Source organism: Callospermophilus lateralis, chromosome 13 (genome assembly GCF_048772815.1).
Source record: "Callospermophilus lateralis isolate mCalLat2 chromosome 13, mCalLat2.hap1, whole genome shotgun sequence".
Lineage (NCBI taxonomy): Eukaryota > Metazoa > Chordata > Mammalia > Rodentia > Sciuridae > Callospermophilus > Callospermophilus lateralis.
The window spans coordinates 13,744,009-13,764,975 of NC_135317.1; the positions used below are offsets into that span (position 1 = coordinate 13,744,009).

General features: G+C 47.3%; 1 protein-coding gene across 2 annotated transcripts; it reads right to left on the bottom strand.

Annotated features, from left to right (window-relative positions):
* Window positions 1–3,039: 3,039 nt before the first annotated feature.
* Window positions 3,040–5,862, bottom strand: Irf2bp2 (interferon regulatory factor 2 binding protein 2). Of its 2 annotated transcripts, none has more exons than XM_076831524.1 (2): window positions 4,747–5,862; window positions 3,040–4,144 (listed from the first exon to the last, which is right to left on the bottom strand). In XM_076831524.1, exons 1-2 carry the CDS (start codon window positions 5,741–5,743, stop codon window positions 3,429–3,431), a joined length of 1,713 nt encoding a protein of 570 aa, XP_076687639.1. In that variant the 5' UTR covers window positions 5,744–5,862; the 3' UTR covers window positions 3,040–3,428. The 2 variants fall into 2 exon arrangements, with proteins under 2 accessions (XP_076687639.1, XP_076687638.1); XM_076831523.1 differs by having other exon boundaries at window positions 4,699–5,862.
* Window positions 5,863–20,967: the final 15,105 nt, after the last annotated feature.

Here is a 20,967-nt window from a genome sequence, read left to right on the forward strand (position 1 = left end):
CATAGAGAAGTCTGCCAAGCCATTGATCAATAGTCAACCCTGCAACATCCAGGAAACTTACTATGTGACAGTAGACAGAGGTTTTAAAATGTGTCTGTGCTTTCTGTCTCTTTGTAAGTTCAGATTTCAGGATATCAATAAAGCTCACACTTAGTTCCAAAGCTTTTCAAGTGCACATTTGCTTTTTCTTTTTTTTCTTTTGTCTTCAATGTATGTCCTCTGCCCCACCAAGACTGTTTTATTCCAAAGCTTTCCAAAGAGCAGCCCCAGGTCTTGGACAGTCTTTCAATGTGGTAACCATCTCCTTCCACTCCACTGTTGGAGAAGGCTGGCCAGGATGCCATTGAAAATAAACAAGTGCATTCAGCTGCACCTTGTACAGCTTTTCACCTGTCCCCTCCCCAGTGGCCCTTTCCCAGTCCCTAGGACTTCTTTTTTTTCTCCCACCAGTGCCTTTCATCTCCTGTTCTCCTGCAGTTCATTAAACCCCACACTCAGACCCACGCATGCTCCAGTCACATGCCATTAGTGATTGACATGAGAGTCATCCTATGCTCATTTAAAAAAATCAAAAAAAGGCCTCAGAAAATGTTCAGTGCTCCCAATTTTATTTTTTTTTATTTAATGCTAAAAGTTAAAGAAAAAAAAAAAAAAAGATACTGTAAATCTGACAAATGACAGAATGCAGGTGATATTTCCATAGCGTGATTTTAAAATATAATGATATCTGAGATTACACTTACTTCAGTTGACATGAATTGCATCATATATAGAAAAAGTATCACCTTCAACTTAAAAAAAAGTAAAGGTTAAAAGGTGGCACACTTTTAAAATACTTGGTGGCCAAGGAAAGGTATATAGTAATAAAGTTGTAAACCATGTGTATGTTCTCATAACTTCAAATGTGAGGCCACATGAAAGACAGTACATCTGTTAAATTCTATAAACTGTTAACGAAAAAAGAAGGGGGAAGCTTCAACACCCTATCCCCTAGTATTCTGAGTATTAAAAGCATAGCTGAAATATTAGGATTTGAAATCTGATACTGCCCACGTACAGTAAGTAGCTTTCTGACATTTCTCTCCAGCTGTGGAGAATCTCTACACTGTCATCAGGTACAACAAAAGATCAAACCCATGTCCCAGTGTTCACTTTTAACTTGGGGACGCCAGAAAAAGAACCCAGATCAGCACTCCAGCTGCAAGCCTCCTCAAAGGCCTCCGAGGAGAGGAGCCAGGCTCCAGCAGAGCCTGTGTTATAATAGTGGGAAGCTCTGCAGCCCTTTTAAGAGGTTTAGTCTCCCCCCTCCACCACTAGCCCAGGCTGCCTCTTCCACAGCTGGAGAGACTTCTCCACTACAGCAGGATGGTTCTTCATCAGTCTTGTTGGAGAGCTTATCTGCATTAAGGTTGCAAAACACACAGATAGCCACCACAAATTAGGTCAAATGACTGATCAGCTTGTAACATCTATGAGGTCAAATTCCAGTTTATAATAAAGTGCCTAGAAACATATTTATACAACAGACCATAGTAGCTGAATTCTGCACAAATGTCTTTATGGGCATGTAAAACTGACTTTTTTGCACGTGTACATTCACATAAATAGAGACCAGTCTGATCTGAGTCATGGATACACCAAAACAAAAAAAGGTGTAAGGACAAATGGTTTATCGTGCAAGCCTTACTGTAGCACAACGACTGTGACGTGGATTCACACAGCACTAGCAATGGGTGCACTCATCAAAATCACCATGAAAAAATACTGTATTTGGTGCAGTATCTGATTTTCAAGTGTTAGTAACTTGACCACTAAAAAACATTTTGAGCAATTTCAATAAAAGACAAACACAACTAAAAAAAAAATCCAAAAGTTGGTAATAATCTATATTTTCAAATTAAAACAGAAGCTAGGCTGTGAATAATACACACAAATTGCAGTAGACCTAGAAGCCATGATTCGGCCCAGTTATAAGGCCAAGTTACAAACACCTGAACATAAGGATTTAATGTTCCTGCCAATATTAAATCATAACAGCACAAAAGAAAAACCAGTATGCTGTGAGACAACTATTTCTAATAACTGATGATTTATTGGTTTAAAAAAATCATTTTACTGATGCAAAATAGTGATCAAAAACGATTAACTTACAAAAGGCTTCTAAAAATTGTTTGAGAGGTGGGGCCTGCCTGTTATATAAAACCCTCAATTTCTTTAATTTTCACTAGTTTATGATTTTTTTTTTTTTTCCAGAACAGTATTATTCACTTGGTATTTCAGACACATGTAAGAAGGAAATTACAGGTTTCCTCCACCCACAGTTGGGCCGTCACTGATATGCCCACAGGCGGTCCTGGCAGACCAGGCTTCACTGTCATTGTACCATACTGTATTCAGCACTCACTAAAAACGTGTGACAGTATTGACAGCAACAGCACTACAGGTAAATGATAAAAAAACAAAACAAAATACAACCAATCCCACAATCTCTAAGTTCTCCTGAACTGCAACTTCTCTGGCAACTCTTGCAGAGGAAACGACCACAGCAATGACACACAGCTCTCGGGTGTTGAACAGATGAAGTGGCGCTGCAGAGCCAGGCTGCTCAAAGACGGCAGTGCCATCTTGCACACGCCACCACCCACCACGCTGCTCCATCACTGGAGCTGCGTCTTATGTAACCAACTAGCATGCAGCACTGTACTCCTACAACTGATCACGTGGACAGTGAACAGCGGTCAACTTTGCCTCAAGAAAAACATCCCCCCCCAAAAAGCCCCACAATGCTGAGAGTCTCTCAGCAGCACCTCTCAGACAGGCAATGTCTTAAATTGAACTTTAAGAACAAAACAGAAATCCAAAACCTATCTTCCTGCCCCTCCGAGAGGACATGTTTTGGGGTAAACTTGGAGATACTTCCCAGTGGCATGCCCACTTGACAACAATGCCCCTTTCACTTATTTCCTTTTCTTCTCCACCAAGCGGCCTCCAGCCTGAGAAAGGGGCCAGCAATAAGGAATAACAGACAGTAAGGCAATCTTACAATGTCAGAAAATGTATTTGGCTTTTTTTTTTTCGTTTTAAAATAAGTGCATACAAATACAGCTAGAAGCATTTCTGATTTGCCAAGTGCTCTAAAAAAGCAGCCAAGTCATAGCCTATGAGGACCGGTAACTGTCACCAGGATAATAAAGCACAAAGATATGCTAATAACGTTAACAAAAGAAGAAAATGCCTTTATAAGTACATACCTTTTGTCGTCAAAAAAATATAGAAACACAATGTATTCAAAAAAAAAATCAAAATTATACAGCCATGTGTATGAAGTCTACATTTCCCTTGTCTTGGATATATATATATGGAGATATATATACAATTCAAGCAGTTTTAGTTAAGGATAACCACTGGGTTTTTCTGAAACCGGAAAGTCACGAGTCTCTCTCCTTTTTCACTTTCACATCTCCAGCAAGGATGGTTGCAATTTCCCCCTGCATAAAGGCCCAGGGAACATTGGAGCCCACCAGAGGGCATTTCTCCCCACTGGGACAATAGACCTCTCCACTAGCTCCCTGCTGTTTGATGCTCTGTCTGGAACAAGGGAAGCAGAACTTGTGAGAAGGGACTGAAGGGCACTGCACAAAGTGGGTGTCCTCCAGCCGCTCGTGGCAGAGGGTGCAGCACAGGGGGGCGCTGGCTGCCAGAGAGGAGTCCGGGAGGCTGGCAGGGTGCACGGGCTCCAGTCCTCCTGTGCCGCCTGCCCCCTGGCCTCCCACCTCTCGGGGGCCGAGCCTTCTTTGGTTCATAGAGGATGGGGAGGGTGGACTGCTGCTATTCCTCCTGGTGGTGGAGTGGACCTGGTTGGCATCTTTCGAGGCATGACTGCCCCCTGCATTGTCTGCTACTAAGATTAGGGCTGCCATGGGGGACTGGCCATTCTGGGCCGCTTCAGGCGGTGTGGTCCGGTTGGAATGAGGTGAGGCAGTGGGTGGTGGTGGAGACACAAAAGAGGATGTAGGGGTCATGGGGATCTTGAGCCCTTCGGTGGAAGTGGACAGCCATGGCTGGGCCTCTCCATTGATCTTAGGGGGCCCAACTTCACCTTCTGGTTCTGGAGAAGGCTTTCTTTTCCTTGCTGTTCTTGCAACTGGAAAAACAAAGAAATGGAAGGAAAAAGGATAAGTGAAGGAGCACTGAAAGGGACCTTTTTTTGCTAAAATGAAACAAAACTTGTTGCAGAATTTCTACTCTCCAAAAGCACACTTTAGTCACACAAGTTATGCATGTAGCTCCAAACACACTTAGGGGGCTCTGAGGCAGCACACCAACCTAAAAGGAAACTAAAGCCCAGAGAATGGCCCATTCTCACACATGCATGCCTGTGCCCAGGACAGAGTTGTGCTTGTGACTACTAATGTCCCCGACAGGTTAAAAGGTGACTGGTGCCCTCATGCTCCCATCCAAGAATGTGCTGGGAAAGGAAAACCCCGAGTCTGTGCCTATCAATCAGCCCGGTCTGACTCATCCCTGTTATGCTGCTTCAGCACATGAACACGTTGCCACTAAGCACTGGTTCCGCCTCGGGCAGATCAGGAAGTCGGGTGTTTGTTGTTTCTGAGCTGGGGCAGAACGGTGCACCGAAGGAACCTCCCCCTCTAAGCTCAGCACCCCTCGACCCCCTCGCTCCACAGCCGCCCCTACCTGCTTTAGACCCGTTGGCCCCGTTGGCCTCGAAACCCAACAACCTGCCTGCAGTCAGGGCCGGTTCCTTCTTGAACTTGCTCTCGAAGGGCCCCGAATGGCTGTGCTGGTGCAGCGCCAGCAGCGTGTCGCGCACGGTCTTGGGCCTGTTGACCCAGTCCTGCTCTCCGGGTCCGCGGCCTTTGCCCGCGCCCTCGGCGCCCAGCTCGGCGGCGCCCGCCGTGCTCGACAGGCTGTCGGCCGGGCCACGGTGAGCGGGCGGCGGCGGCGGCTTCTCCTTGGCTGCCGCCTCGCGGGGCTCGTGCTCCGCGGCCGCGCTGCTAGACACGGATGCGGGCCGCTTGTGGGCGCCCAGCTCGGCAGGTTGCGCGGAGCCCAGGCCCGCGGCCGCGGCCCCGGACACAGCGGCCAGTGAGGCAGCGGCCCGGCCGCTGAGGCCCAGAGCGGCGGGCAGTGGCGCTGCGGAGCCGTTCATGAGCGGCACCAGGGTGGGCGGCACAGCATGGCCACGCCGCGGGTTCGGGCTCTGGCGGTTCAACTCAGGGGGCTCCTCCAGCTTGGAGAAACCGTTGGGCACCAGGATGCCGTTCACGGGCGGAGGCTGCGGCGTCGGCGGCTGGGCCAGGCCGGCGGCCGCGCGGCCGCCAAAATCGGAGCCCAGGCGCGGGGCGCGCTCGGCCGCAGCGGCCAACGGGTAGCGCTCCAGGGCCTGCGGCGCGCGGGGGGCCGCCTCGGGGCCGGCGTGGCCGAGCTGCTGCTGCTGCTGCAGGAGGAGGTCCTTGGCCGAGAGCGGCGGCGGCTTGGCGGCTGAGGGCGCCGCGGCGCCGGGAGGGGAGCGGCCCTCCGGGAAGCAGCCGTGCGCCCGCTTGAGCTGCCGCGCCGTCTCGATGACGAACTCTACGCGGTCCGCGCCCTCGTAGTTTACGCAGCCGCGGCAGACGGGCTCGGTGAAGTCCCAGATCATGGCCCACGGCATGCGGGGCAGGTCACACAGGTAGCACGACTGTCGCCGGGACGCAGCCGCCACCGCCACCGCCGCGGCCATGTCCGCGGAGCCCGCGGGGCCGGAGGCGCAGGAGGAGGAGGGGGCGCCGCCGCCCCCCGCAGGCAGCCCGCGCGCCCGCCGCGCCCCCCAACCCCGCGTCTCTCCGACCAGCGGCGGCGGCGGCCGCAGAGGCGGCGGCGGCGGCGGCGGCAGAGCCCGCGAAGGCGCGGCGCCCGCGCGGCGCCCCCGGTGCACGAGGGGCGGCGGGCGCGCGGCGAGGCGCGGCGGGCGCGGCAGCAGGTCCCCGCGGGCGGCGGGGCGGCGCGGCGTCGGCTCGGCTGGGGCCGCGGCGGGCCTCCAGACCGGAGCGAAAACGGGGCGCGCGGGCGAGAGCAGCAGGTCGCAGCGGCGGCCGGCGGGGGGCGGGGAGGCCGGGGGGCGGGGGACGGGGGGCGGCCGCCGGGGCAGGCTCAGCCCGAGCGGCGGGGCATGCCGCGCGGGGCGGCGTGGAGCTCCGGCGCGGCGCACGCCGCGGGCCGCTCCGCCGCTCTGTCCCAGCTCCTGGCGTCGCCTCTCTCCAGCGCCCAGCCCGCTGAGCTCCGCCGCCGCTGCTGCTGCTGCCGCCGCGGCCGCTCCACTTCTACAGACTTGATTCTTCGACAGCCTCGCACGGCGCCTGCGCGGCCCCCTCCCCTCGCGCGCGCACCCGCGCGCGCCCGCCCTCTGCCACCTCCCTTCCCCCGCGCGGGGCCGAAGCTTGGTCTGGACGCGGGCCACCCGCCCCAGGGCGGACCTGGAACATGTGTGCCTTTTCGCTTAACCTGCACTCGCCCCCTGTTCCACTCTCCCAGTCGACCACTCTGGCAGGATCCCCGCCACCCCCCCGTGTCCTTTGGGACTAAATCGTGCTGAAACTGCTTTTACACACAAGTCCACTTTGTTTCGTGGTTTCTGATGGTCTCCTGAGCATGGGGTTTTGGGGTCTTGAGCGGCCCTGCTTGGGCTTTCCTAGGACTCCTAATAGGCCAGACACGTTGGGTCGTGCGCGCGCACTCAACAGTACTTTGCAGTGTTTTTGTCTAAGGAGGAACACGAGGCCGCTGCCCCTTTAAGTTTCACAAACTCGGGAAAGCCAGACGCCGCCAGGCCCAGCCCCATGCGCGCACGGAAGAGGGCTCGCGAACCCCGCGCAGCCCGCAGTCCACACGCTTAGCCGGGCCTTCGGCGCCGCCCCGCCGCCTTATGTAGGTCCGCGCGGCGGGCGCGTGACGTGGGCGCGAGCTGCCGCCAATGCGCACGCTCCGCGCGGACGTGCCCGGAGCCGCGGGCCTGGGGCCGCGCCGAGCGAGTGCACATTCCAAGGATCCGGGCTCTGCGGCGTCAAGGCGCAGGCCCCGCCTCTGACTCCGGCCCGTAGTCCCCGCCCCTGGCCGAACTTGGACTGGCCAGGCGGGAGGCGCGGGCTAGCCGGGGCATTGGCTGCCTCCCGGGTCCCGCGGGCGGTGGGGCGGCCTGCTGGCCGGCTTGGCAGTCCACCGTCCCAGCCTGACCTAGCTGCATAGGCTCAGGCCCGTCTGGCCAGCCCCCGGCTCCCTTCCGCGGTGGGCAGCGCAGGCCCTGCCCAGACTGGACTAAATATCGAGTTTCCCACTTTTGTCGGGAGGAGGAGCTGGTGTGTGCTGTGGGCGATCGCTTTGGGCTGGTCGCTTTTGGTTGGACTGACACACTTCCGCTCTGTAGGGCTTCTCGGGAGCTGCTTTTGTTGGGAGCACAGCCCCACTTCTCTCTGAGACTGGAATGAGCTGGTTAAGTGTGGGAAGAACAGGGTACTAATTATATTATCTTTCCTACAACTGGATTGGTAGGTGGAGAGGGAGAAAAAAAATCCTGCTGACGTTTCTCTCCAGTTGCTGCTATTGAAAATGCCAGGTTGCTTCAAAGGATTAACCACAAGAGGAAACACGCCTGTAGAAAAACAGTGGAGGGAGCTGCTTAGAGCACATGAAAAAACCTGTTCGAAATGGCACCGAAAACGTAATGCCAGACCCAGATTGTTCACAGGCTAACCTTGAATGTCTTCCCTTGAGGGTTTCCAGATAAGATATTCCTGCTGTCAAGAATTCCCCACCTGTCCCTTGCCTTGCGATTCCATCTCACCCTCTCTGAGCCAGGAGAATGGGGCCTACCGGTATCTCTTCCCAGAAGCAGTTGGTGCCGGCAGATTTGGGCACTCCTGGTACCTCCCTCAGGACCTGTCCTTCTGGTCACTCTCAGCTTAGATCCTGCAACCCATTCCAGCCTGTGACTTCACCCATGGGGACAAAGCAAAGGGGAAGAATCACCCACGCTTTCTGCTGCAGAGACTTAAGTGCCCCCAAGAGATTGCCCCACAAAGCAGGGACTGAAACATATTAAAAGAAAACACAACTCACCATTAGAGCCATGACCTAATTATACTCATTTACCTGGGAGCAGGAACTGAACGCCCTCAAGGGAAAGCCTGCCACTCCATCCAAAATAGAAACACTGAGATACAATGTCTGCCTTGAGAGACACTAAGTAAGGATCTCTGTGGAACAGAGCTTCTCTTCTACTGCAGAAAAGCATTTCCTTTTTATTGTACACTGCCAGCTTAATGTTGAAACTGAGCTGTTGGAACTTCCCTCAAGAAATAAATGCCTGCTGGAAAATGGGAAGGCTTTTTTAGTTCTGGACTCACCTGCCATAAAAGGATCCCCGGGCCCAAGGGGTTAAAGCAGGCCTTGGATCCAGGACAGCAATTCCTTATATTGTATCAAAAGTCTTTAGTGTTGCTTAGCCTTTCATGTAGCTCTGCAGCAGCTTTATCGATGTATGCTAAGTAAACATAGCTTTGTTTTTGTCTTCCACCCACTGCCCTCCCTCTGGGCTCAGACTGGAGTTGGATGGCATCCAAAGCGGCTGCTGCAGCAGTTCCAGCCACCTCCTCCACACAGGAGCAGGGTTTCTAGGGTGAGGCAATGCGTCTGCAATTCGCAGAGACAAGGCAGGAATTGTAATTGTAGTTCATCATGTGATGACTTATGAAAGAGGAAGCTGGTATGTTTTAGTCACGTAGACTCTGCCCTCTTGCTCAAGGCTCCAGGTCCTCTCAGAAGAGTTAAGATCATCTTTGCCACTCAGCGTCAAGGTTACTGGGTTGGCTGCAGCATGCCCCTACACATTCCTAAGTGGCCAGGCAGGCACATGCCACTCCAGGTTGGTGAAGCAGTGGGCTGAGGTTGGCCTTTACCCAGAACACTGAGACATTGCTATTTGTCTCAAGAACTGAGGGAAATATTCCCTGGGGAGCCCTCCTGCCAAGACTAGATGAAGCAACAGCCTTTCCCAGCTGTAATTTCTAAGATTTTTGAAAAATAAAAATCACAGTTGAGTAAAAGGAAAGCCATTCAATGTGACACTTTCAAAAACTGGGAGTAAGGGCAATGGCCGGAAAGGTTAGCCCACAGAAGCAGTTCTAGGGGTTGCTCCATGGCAGTGCAGAGCCGGCCTTCACACAGAGGGCTACCTGGGCTTCCACTGTAAGCAGCAACATCTGAAAACTGAATCTTTCCCTGGGGCTCACTCCAGTCAAGGCACCCTTGTCATGCAGGGAAGTCCTGTACCAACAGTCCATGGGGCAGGGCACAGAAATGGTTACTAGCAAAGAGCCTGGTAGAACTCTGCCTTCAGGACACACCGCTGCAGGAGCTGTGGAGGCCCATGCCCCAGCAGCCTGTGGGTGTGTCCAGGGATGGCACTTCTATGGACTGTCAAGTTCATTGGTTCCACCCTCTATCCAGATGTGGAGTCACAGCCTGCCTTCCTTCTTTAGCGTGCAGCTTCTTTAAATAACCATGATGTTGCAACCAGAATACAGCTTCTTCAACTCTGACCTTGGCATGTTTGAAGGAGGAAAAAAAAATGCAGCCACATGTCATTTGGATTTCTGTGGATGTCATTGCAGACTCCTTGTGCTTGAGAAGAAGCGCTGTAAAAGAGCAAGTTTAAAAGAGCAAAATATAACCTTCAGGGTGTTTCCACTTTTTAAAAAGTTATAAGTACATATTTGAACACATTTGTTAATATGAATACATCTACACAAGCTGGGAGCGCCATGACATAAATAAACCTTCTGTTACTGTTGTGAGAGCCTTTCTTCTAAGTAATGGCATTTTATCGGACATTGTCAGGTTTTCAAATTGCAAATACTCTTTTGTCAAAGTTCTTTCTCTGCTTGACATCTCCCTGATGCCTACCTCCCTGTGCACAGAGGACATCCAGACATTAAAGAGGCCTTTGCAGAGAGAGAGAGTTCAAGAATCAGCACTTACTTAGGCATGCACATATGCAGAAGCTGCTGCCACTAGCCTGTGTGTCCACATTCATACAAGTCCTCATCTAAAGCAAAATTTTGGGTCTTGATGTAGGTTAACTACTGGCTGTGTTGGAATTGAAAGAGCTAAGGGAAAAGCAGACAAAGCAGACCAAGGAGAGATTGAGGTCACACACTTGCTCCGTCTGCAAGGAAATTTACAGGAGACCTGGAGGAGAGTCAACAGCCATTTGGTGCCAGAACCCTCCTATTGGCTTTTTGGAAAGGGCAGGTTGGAATGCACTTTTCTGGAAAAATATCTGGCTGTGGATTTCACTTCTATTAAAGACACTCACTAGAATCCTTTAAAAGATGTCAGTGGGAAAATGATGACAAAATGATGACTTCACAGATAATATTTGAAAACATTAAAATGATAAATTTTTCCTACTTAAAAATGTGCATTTCCTATGAACACATTCCATAGTAAGGAAACTGAAATCATCAAATGATGTAATAATTTTGGAAGGCTACAGAATAACATGATTGTGTGGTATTATATTTTTCATATGGACATTTAAAATTAATATGTCAAGCATTTTAGTATCTTGTCATTCTTCTCAGAAACTAAAAACTTGAGGTATTAAAAGATTAAGTGGCTGGGCACAGTGGTGCACCCCTGTAATCCCAGTGGCTCCGGAGGCTGAGGCAAGAGGATCGCAAGTTCAAAGCCAGCCTCAGCAACTTAGCAAGGCACTAAGCAACTCAGTGAGACCCCGTCTCTAGATAAAATATTTTAAAAGAGCTGGGGATGTGGCTCAGTGGTTAAGCACCCCTGAGTTTAATCCTACTACCAAAAAAAAAAAAAAAAAAAAAGATTGATTTGCCTAAAGATTAAGTGATTTGCCTAAAATAACACTAAAGGCAACTGAAGTTCCCGTGTGAGTCCTGTTGTCTAATGATATGGTCTAGGACATTCTGTTTACATTTTGCAGTTTAGAGTCCCTGTAAAAGAGTATTAAGTAAAGGTGCTAAGTTTTGCTCATCTACTTATATTTATAGGAAAAAGGGAAAATCTGTTATAATTCATAGGACCTCAATTCAAAGAAAAATAACCATTTAAAGCAGATAGAAGAAGGGAGACAGTAAGGGAGAGCTGGCACAACTCTGTGTCTAGTGTGGAACTCCTGAAATGACTAGCCAAGTGCTAGTCATTATGAATCTTAGTTAAAAAGTGCTGTTGGTGTTAGGATCAAGGGTTCTGGGAGTCAGCTGGGGGGGTCAAATGGTATTGGCACTCACCAAATTGGACCATTGCACCCCAACTTTTTGTGGCCCATTTCTTTAAAAACAGGAAAAAACTCATGAAATCATTTAGCTTTTATTGTAGGACTCCATGCCTGACTCCTTGGCACTCAGACAAAGAAACACAATGCGCTTCAGGGTACTGCAAAGAAAAAAGCGTGAAACCACCCATTGCATGGAATTTCATGGTAATAAAGGGCTGGGGACACAAAATGGTCATAACTTATACAAATAAGCTTTCGTTGTTACCGTTTGCATTTCTTGTGAAATAGAAGTTAGCCGATATGATCTAGATTGACTTTCTCTTGACAAGATAAAAATATATTCTGCAGAAGAATGTGGCTGTTCAGCGGGATGTTTGTCTTCCACGGATGGGGTTTCAATAATCTGTTCTGGTGGCTTGCTTCCTCTAATGTACTTAGCCAAAAAAAAAAAAAAAAAAAAAAAAAAGTAGAGATGTTATTTAAAACAATTATTTTGTGCATATAGGGCATATCCCAACTGCATCCTTTTGTGTGAAAAATCTAAATATCTAATAGTAAAATTATTTCAATATTTTGGGGGGAGGGGAGGGCAGTGGTTAATTTTATGGATAAAGGAGACACAGCTCCCTACAGAAGAAAAGACAGCTGAAAGATGAATTATAGGCTGTAAGTTATTAATTGGAGTGAATTTCAGTATGCATTGGCACATCCTTTCCTGTGCCCACAGGCTGATAGCTCTTTTTCTGGAGAAATGGAAACCATCGAGAGAATGAAGATTCACACCCAAAACTGAAGTTCAGACAGGAAGGAGAAAATGTGCAAAGGAGCCAAGAGCCTGGGTTTGAGCCCTAGCAAGAGATCACAGTCGACAGGTTGGAGAAGTGGGTTCCCTCAAGTAACTGCTTAAAGGTAGTGTATTTACTAAAAAGCTTGTCACAGACAGCTAAAATGCAAATGTGAGTGAACCTTGATGGATTTGCTGGCAGACCTCCCAGCCCTTCAAGCAAATTCCTGTGTGAGGAAGTCAGTTCTGAAACATGCCTGGGAACTACACACGTGAACTTCCTGGGGCCTGTTATTCTCGTATTTAACAGGGAGCGAGATTTTAAGCACTTGCCAGACTGTTTTTATTCTATCTACCTCTCTGTCCACTCTGCTTTTCCAGACCAATTCATCATTCTCCATGAGGACTAAGAACATCAGTGTCCACTCCCTTTATGGAGATGGCACCAAGAGATACCAAGGCAATGAGGAATTTGCCTGGAAACAAAGAAAATGTGCGTATGGACCACAGTGAGAACTCAGGTTTTCGGAACTGCAGTTCTTTCCTCACCTGGCTGGTGGGCTACCTCTTATTTTCGTTTCCTTTGCTGTTTTTACATATGTGTAAATACCTGCACAGGAGCTGGCAGAGGGACAGAGGTTCTCCTTATACTCCTGGCTTGTGAACTGGGACAGTCACTTGGGCACTCTGAACCACTGTTTTTCTTGAATGGAGAAGGAGGTGACATTTTTCATGTCATTTTTGCTCTGGCCCTTCATGTGTGTAAACCCATGGGACTTTGACAAACCCAAGCCCGACATGCTCTGACGCACATGGGATCACAAAGCCAGGCAGAAAAAGGATCAGTAGATGCCTGACTGTTATTTTGGGAGCATGTGCCATCCAGAAAAAGTTAGGAAGCTAAGTGGCTCCCAGATCTTGCCATCATATGAGAGTATCACATCTGCTAAGTTTGGGCTCAGGTCCAGGTTAGGAGTGTCTGGCCCCATGGTCCACACTTGACTTAAATTAGTCAGGGCAAAACATCTGGATCAGCACCAGGACACCCAGATATTTGTCCCAAGGCTATGGAAAATATGTGCACCTTTCTTGCCCTAAAGGACTGCTTTATTTTACATAGATAACTATATATATTTGTGCATGTATGTGTGTCGGGGGGAGGCAAGGATCTCTCTCTCTCTCTCTCTCTCTCTCTCTCTCTCTCTCTCTCTCTCTCACACACACACACACACACACACACACACAGAGGCACAGATTTTATGGTACCCACAGGCCTTTCAGATAAGAGGCTCTCAATTGATCAAACAAAAGCCAGTTCCATACAGTGACATTTTGTTGACTAGGTCAGCAGGATGTGGAAATTTTGTTTTAGTTTGTTTTTTTTTTTTTGGGGGGGGGGTTGTCTTTTCACCCAGTATTCTACTGCTTAGTGGGCTGTGTGGCCTCTTTACTGGCTGAATACATAGTTCATAAAGGATGCTATTAGGGTAAATTCAAGGATTTCAAATGTTTCAAAATTTGTTGTGACTGTTAACTGTGATGAAATGTTACAATCATAACCTTCTACATGACTTTTCTTTGTTTGGGTATGATTATAGGAAAACTTAAATTTTCGTAAATTCTATGTTTTTCAAGACCCGTGGGGTGGTGAAGACACATGTTTCCTTTCAACTGTCCTTCAAAAATCAGATCGAGTCATCTAGGTTACTTCTCATATAAAGATTACTCAAGATATTTTAACAGGAGTGTTCCCAATCCGGCTTCCAGATTCCTTGGATTCAGTGTGTGGAGAAGGGTAAGCACAGGAGACAGTCTTTTAAAAGCCTGGGATGCTGCAGCCCTCTTAGACTGAACACATGTCAGGACGTGCCTGTGGGAGATGCTGATGGTGGTTTAGGCTCAGGATTCTGCATTCCTTACTTTTGAAGTCGTTCTCTGCTGGCAGGCGACCTCTCTATGATTTTCATGTGGTGGTGTTCAGGCCAACCTTTCCAGTTCCAAGTGATAAAAGTCCACTCTGTGAAGTGTCCAGGATTTAGCATAAAGTTGGAGAGCATGTGGGTGCTGGGCTTATGGCAATTCTGTGCTCCTTGTTACAATTGATAGAAAGACCGGGCTTGGAAAGCAGAATCCACTCTCTGGTCCGCTGAGGAACTGTCTCACCGTACAGGAGTTGTCTCTCTGAGAGAATTAAACTGCGCTCTCTTTCATCGGCTTTGTGAATGCAGGCTGGCCATGGACTGGGGGATGAGTGTGCGAATGAACAAGTGAATGGAGTCTCTTCCTCCTGACTTGGAAAGATGCTTAGAAGGAGCCATTCCTCCCTCCAGAACCCCTCTGTTGGGTAGCCCTGGCGCAGGCTCGAGAGTGGTACTGGTGTGCTGAACAGCCTGTGCCTGCTTAAAGTAAACGTCAGTGCTGCCTGGGGCCACCTCTTCTGGGACCATGCAGTGCTCATTTCACAGGCGCCACTCTCTGTGAGAACCAATCACAGATAGTGACCTCAAAGCCCCCCCTGCATTTGCCTTTTTATAGATCCACGTTGGTAGATGTTTTAATATTTCTTGTGGACCAGTAGGACTCTTGTGCCCCCAAACAGAGGCTTGATTTGGGGTGATGATTTTTAAAAAAGGCTCACTTGCTTTGTGAGAATAACTTTCTAAATTTCCGTTGCAGTGGGAAGTGTCCCAGGGACGCTGCCCCACATGAAGCGAGGCTGGGATAAGACAAATAGGACCGGGGAAACAGGGACAGGATTCTTTTACAGCATTTCATTTTGCATACCAAGAATACAACTTGTAAATCTTTCTTATGTTTTTATTATGGTACATAAATTATGATATTTGAGTTGAAGTCATAAAGCCGCACAGAGCAGAGAGTCAGTTGCCTTCTTGAAACTTCCTATAGGTAGTGTGATTTCAATAATTCCACAGTGAAATTTCAACACCTCTGATTAGGCACTTTTTTCTACAAAGTAATAGCAGTAATCCCCATGTAAAAAGGTTGCACACTATCCTGGATGGCAGATGGTGTTATTAAATGCACAGGCAAAGCCCAAGGTCATAAGGAACTAACAATCAACCAGAAATACGATCTGTCATAGTCATTTAATGGGTAACCCACCGATATGTACCATTTGTATTATCGTGAATGTTGGAGGTTTATAGTCAGACTTCAGAACAGTTGTACAATTGCTTAGAAATCTTGTAATTATTTCCTTATTTAAGCATTTAGTGAAATTAAGAAGCCAAAAACAAAGTGAAAATCAGTGTGCTTTTCTCACGACATTGTGTTCTGTTAGCCTACTTTGAAAAACACTTTACCAATTCAGATGGTACAATTTCATAGCTCTCCCTGAATATAACTGGTCTCTCTAAACTAGTATCATCAAAAGTTAGATTTTATTCTGATGGTTTGAATGATGTTAGGATTGCTTCACATTATCATGGACATATTTTTGCCTCCCAAGATTTAGTAATGTGAAGGTTCTGAGAAAAGATATGGGCATACACAGCAACAACCAGAAGCGTGGATGAGGGACAGTTGGGAAGCATGGGGCGGGGGGTGGGGAGAGCAGTGAGTTGGGGGGGCAATAAGGACCCATGAGTAATGGCTGGCACCATTAGAATCTGAAGTAGCCTTATTTCTATTGCAAATCCACATGGACATGTCAGTAAGTTGGGAGCTTTACATACAGTGGCCAGGTCCCCAAGAGGTTTCCAAGGTCAGTTTGCCGTGGAACATGTCTTCAGCTTCCTTTTCAGTTAGGGCTTTTGAAGGTGAGGCACTGAGTTCTAATTTCACCCAAGGGGGTGGGGTAGGAACCCACCAGGGCAGCAACTGAATCTGAATCCAAAGATCTGACACTTGGTTGGGTTTGGAAGAGTGAGCCTCAGCTCATAGGCAGGGACTATGTCAGACATCCAAGAGATGGACTCCAGCCACCATTCCACCAATGTGAAAACCAGCATCTGGAAAGCTGAGTGGGCCCAGAGCCCAAGGGGACCAAGATGAGCCATGAAAAACCCGCTTCGGAGGTGGATGGCTGATCAGAGTAAGCGAGTGAGTCCAGTCTTCAGACAAAAGCTGTTATTAATTTTCCTTGCTGTTGGATTTGGGGAGGAATTTTGAACCACAGAACATGCATGCCAGTGAGAACTTTTCCCTTATACAGCTTCATATACTAGAATACATGAGTCTCCATTTCTCTAAACTTCAGTTTAATGAGGAATGCACAGCATCTCAAGGCACAGACCCACAGCCACAGACCTGCGTTTACAAGCTTAGGTGGCTTGATTCCCCACGTGGCCAGGACTCCTGCAGAAACTTCCAGCAGAGCTTGGAAGAACTGATGAGATACTCGTGGGCTGAATGAGTGAGAACTTTCTGGAGAATAGAAGACTGGTGAAGGTGCAGCTGGGAAAAACATATGGCAGCAGAGGTGGAAAGAAGGCTATACGCCTGAAGGCTGGAGGTACCCTGCGACCTGAGACCACACAAGCATGACAGGCAACCCTGCTTCCAGATCTGCCTCTAGCTTCCTCGGCCACAGCCAGCACCACATCCTCAGGCTCCCTGGGGAAGGGTGGGAGCACAATCTATCCCCAAGGCCAGGATCCCAGGGCTGCTGCCCACTGCCCCCCCCCCCCCGCCACACACACTCTGGGATGGGGAGGGAGAGTGGATCATTGTTGGAACTCAGGAGACAACAGCATGCTGTGATGTCCTGAAAGAAGACAAAGTTTGCAAATCACTGTAGACAGTTCATTTTATAATAGATAGGTCTCTTGGGCAGGGAAGTGAATGGGGTAAACTCCTCTCTTAGCCACACATCAATGCAGACAGCATTTTTGAGCTAGACAGTGACATGGACTGAGCTCGAGGAATGAAGGCAGGCTGTCTGGGTTTCAGGCATGGGCATCATAGGAGGTGACATCTACAGAAAAATGTGCAGCCTTGAGGTTCGCATCAGTCCCTCCCTGCCAATGTCATTTCCAAAGTCAGGGAAAGGAATGTCTGAATTTTCCATGTTAATTCTCTTCTGAAATCACTCTTATTGCTAATGAGCATTTGTATCTGTCACGGAGAACAGGTATAATCAGCTTCAAGAACATTCTGCATGGAATGCTATATTCCTTGGAAAAGAGACAGCTTAGGAGATGGTTATTCAGAGTTTCACACGAACACTTTATAAAATCTGTAATTTACCACGGGATTAACAAGAAGTAAGTTCCTCTGGAATACCTCAGAGTATTCAGGCTAGAAATACTGTCAGTGTAGCTTGTTAAAAACGGCTTGTTGGGAGGGCGTGTCTCCTTCCTGCTCAGCCGTGGCATCCAGGATGCAATTCACTATTTTTCTTCCACGAACAACACTGTCTGCTCTTCAGCCTCCTGGGTGGATGTTTCACCTCCATTTTCCTTAAGCTGTGGTGACAGTAAAGCAGCAGTTACTGTAGGTTCAAATGCAGGGCCTACCCTCATCCAGTCATCATGACAGCTATCCTCCGGTTTTCTCTTTGTCTGTGTACACACATTTCCAAGGCATGTATTTACATTACCAGCAGAGAAAGGCACAGGTCATTCTCCCCTGAACCCCTACTGCAGACTGGAAGTCTTGGAATGTCTGGACCTCTGTTCACAGCCCTGTGTCCATGGCTTCTGAGTCTGTGGATTCAACCAAACTTGGACCAAAAAAATACTGTATTCAGAAACATCTGTTGAATGAATGAATGCATTGCCCTACAGGTCAAGTCAGTATCAACTTAAAAAAAAAAATGTCTTTAGTACTAAAGCACTCACATAAAGTTTGTAAGTGCACTTTATATTTGTTAGGTTATTTTGTTTTATTTTTTTTCAGTACTGGAGATTGAGCCCAGGGCCTTGAGCATGCTCTGCCAGCACTTTCATTACTGAGCTGCGGTGAGGGTTTGACCCCAGTCTGTTTGTTTGCTTTTGTGGTACTGAGGATTGAACCCAGGGGCACTCTATCACCAAGCAACATCCCCCAGTCCTTTTTATTTTTTATTTTGAAACAGGGTCTCACAAATTTATCAAGGCTGGTCTCCAACCTGCCATCCCCCTGGGGCCTCCTGAGTCGCCAAGATGACAGGCTCGCACCACCACCTCTGGCACAAATATGAGTCTAATTCCTTTCTATGTGCTTCTGACTGTTCATTAGTGCCTTGTGCTCTATGTTTTGTTATCAGTATTTCCTTGACATAAAATGATTATTTAAACATTTTGTCTTCATAAAAACGTAGAATCACATGCAGTTATAAGAAATAATATAGAGCTGGGTGTGGTGGTACACGCCTGTAATCTCAGTGGCTCGGGAGGCTGAGACAGGAGGATCGTGAGTTCAAAGCCAGCCTCAAATGGTGAGGTGCTAAGCAACTCAGTGAGACCCTGTCTCTAAATAAAATACAAAATAGGGCTGAGGATGTGGCTCAGTGGTCGATGTTGCTGAGTTCAATTCCTGGTACCAATAAATAAATAAGTAAAGTACTAATAACATAAAGAAAGAAAGAGAGAGAGAGAGAAAGAAGATTCTGTGTTCTCTTCTCCCATTTTCCCCAGTAGAAATAACTGACCAAAGTGTTGTACAAAGTCATAGTCAGGATGTTTGCGATGTGTCTTTTCACCTTCTTAGTGGGTTATTTTGCAGAGCAAAAGTTGATCATTTTTATGAGATCCAGAATATCAAGTTTTCTTTTTATTGGTCACACTTTTATTGTCAAACCTCAGAACTCAGAACTTATTGCCTAGGCTTAGGTCTCAAAAATGGTTTCCTATGTATATGTTTTTCCTAAAGGTTTTAAAGATTTCTGCTTTACATCTAGGTTTGAGTCTATTTGGAGAACTTCTGTGTAGTGTGAGAGGTCGTGGGTGAGGCTTTTTCTCTTTTTTCTGTGAACTTCTGATTGCTCCAGCATCATGTGCAGATGGCCGTCCTTTCTTCCATGATTGGACAACAATGTCACCTTTGTCAACAGTCAGTTGTATGTGTATTGGGGGCTTTTTATTCCATTTCACTGATCTGCGTGTCTGTCCCCACTGACACCACTGCTATGGGGTAGGCCTTGGTTCCAGACTAAGTGATACCTATTGTCTCTCAAGATTTTTTGAACTACTCTAGGTCCTTTCCATATAAATGTAAGAACAGGGTTGCCTATGTCTGCAAAAAGCCTTCTAGGACTTTTGTGGAAATGCATTAACCCTGCAAGCTAATTTGGGGAGCGATGACCCCGTCACTGTGTTGACTCTTTCCACCCGTGAACACGGCATTTCTTCTGCTTAGCTTAGTTCTTCATTGTTATATTTCTTCACCAGGGCTCTGTAGTTCCCAGCCCAGATCCAGAACATGCTTTGTTAAGTTTATAGTTTAGGCATTTTATTTTCTTTAGAATGGCTATAAATGGTATTGCATTTTAAATTTTATTTTCCAAATGCTTATTATTAATACATAAAAGTGAGATTGATTTTTATGAGTTGACTTGTATCCTGCAAACTTGATGACTTCACTTATTAGCTCTAGAAATTTTATTTGATGTTTCCTTGGGCTTTTCTTTCTTCCTTTGGTACTGGGAATGGAACCCCGGGGTGCTTTACCACTGAGTTACAAACCCAGTTCTTTTTTATTTTTAATTTTGAGACAGGGACTCACTAAATTGCTGAGACTGGCCTTGAACTTGTGATCCTCCTGTCTCAGCCTCCCAAGTCACTGGGATTATAGGTGTGTGCCACTGTGCCCGGCTACCCTGGGATTTTCTATGTAGACATTTGTGTAATCTCCAAATAGGGACAGTTTAAGTTCTTCCTGTCTAATCCATGCCTTCCATTTCTTTCTCTTGCCTTATTGCAGTGTCTCAAACTTGCAGTACTATATTGAGTAAGACTGGAAATAGTGGACACCATTGCTTAGTTTCTCAATTTAAGAGAAAAAGCATTCATTGTTTATTTATATTGTTTGTGTGGGCCCTTTATCAAGTTAAGTAGTTATCTCTATTTCTAAGTTACTGAGGGTTTTTTTTCCTTTTTATCATGAATAAGGGTTGAATTTTGTCAAATGCTTTTTCTGAAATTGATATTATCATATAACTTTGCTTTTTTTTAAATTTAATCTTTTAATGTGGAACCAGCTTTGTATACTTGGAATAATCCCATCTGATTATGGCATATACCTCATTTACATATTGTTGAATTCAATTTGGGTTCATATTTTGTTCAGGATTTTTTGCATATAAGTTTATAAAAGATCTAGGTCTGTAGTTTTATCTTTTTCTTTTAACACTACCTTCGTCTTGCTTTGGTATCAGGATAATTATAGCTTCATCAAATGATTTGTGGACTGTTTCTTCTTCTCCTTCCCTTTTTTCTTTTTGTGGTGTTAGGGATCAAACCCAGGGTCTTGTGTGTGCTAAGCAGGTACTCTACCACTGGACTCCATTTCCAGCTCTCCTTTTCAGTTCTTTTTTGAAAGAGATTATATATATTTGATTTTAATTTTTCTTTAAATGTTTGCTAGAATTCTTCAGTAAAAGTATATGGGCCTGGCCTGGAGTGGATGGCACACACCTGTAATCCCAGCTGCTTGGGAGGCTGAGTCAGGAGGATCTCAAGTTCAAAGCCAGTCTCAGCAATGGTAAGGTGCTAAGCAACTCAGTGGGACCCTGTCTCCAAATAAAGTACAAAATAAATAGGGCTGTGGATGTGGCTCAGTGGCCGAGTGCCCCTGAGTTCATTCCCTGGTTACCCCCTGCCCCCCCCCCCACAAAAAAAAGAAGGAAAGTATAGGGGCCTGGAGATTTCCTTTTCCTAAGCTTTCTAATTATTTATTCCATGTCTTTAAAGATCATAGAACTAGTCAGTCTGTTTAT

Excerpts from the sequence above, each read along its gene's own strand:
- Irf2bp2 (XM_076831523.1), bottom strand. The coding sequence starts at position 5,743 with ATGGCCGCGGCGGTGGCGGTGGCGGCTGCGTCCCGGCGACAGTCGTGC. Across the intron at positions 4,145-4,698 it reads GGCCAACGGGTCTAAAGCAG|TTGCAAGAACAGCAAGGAAA; the intron begins GTAGGGGCGGCT and ends TTGTTTTTCCAG.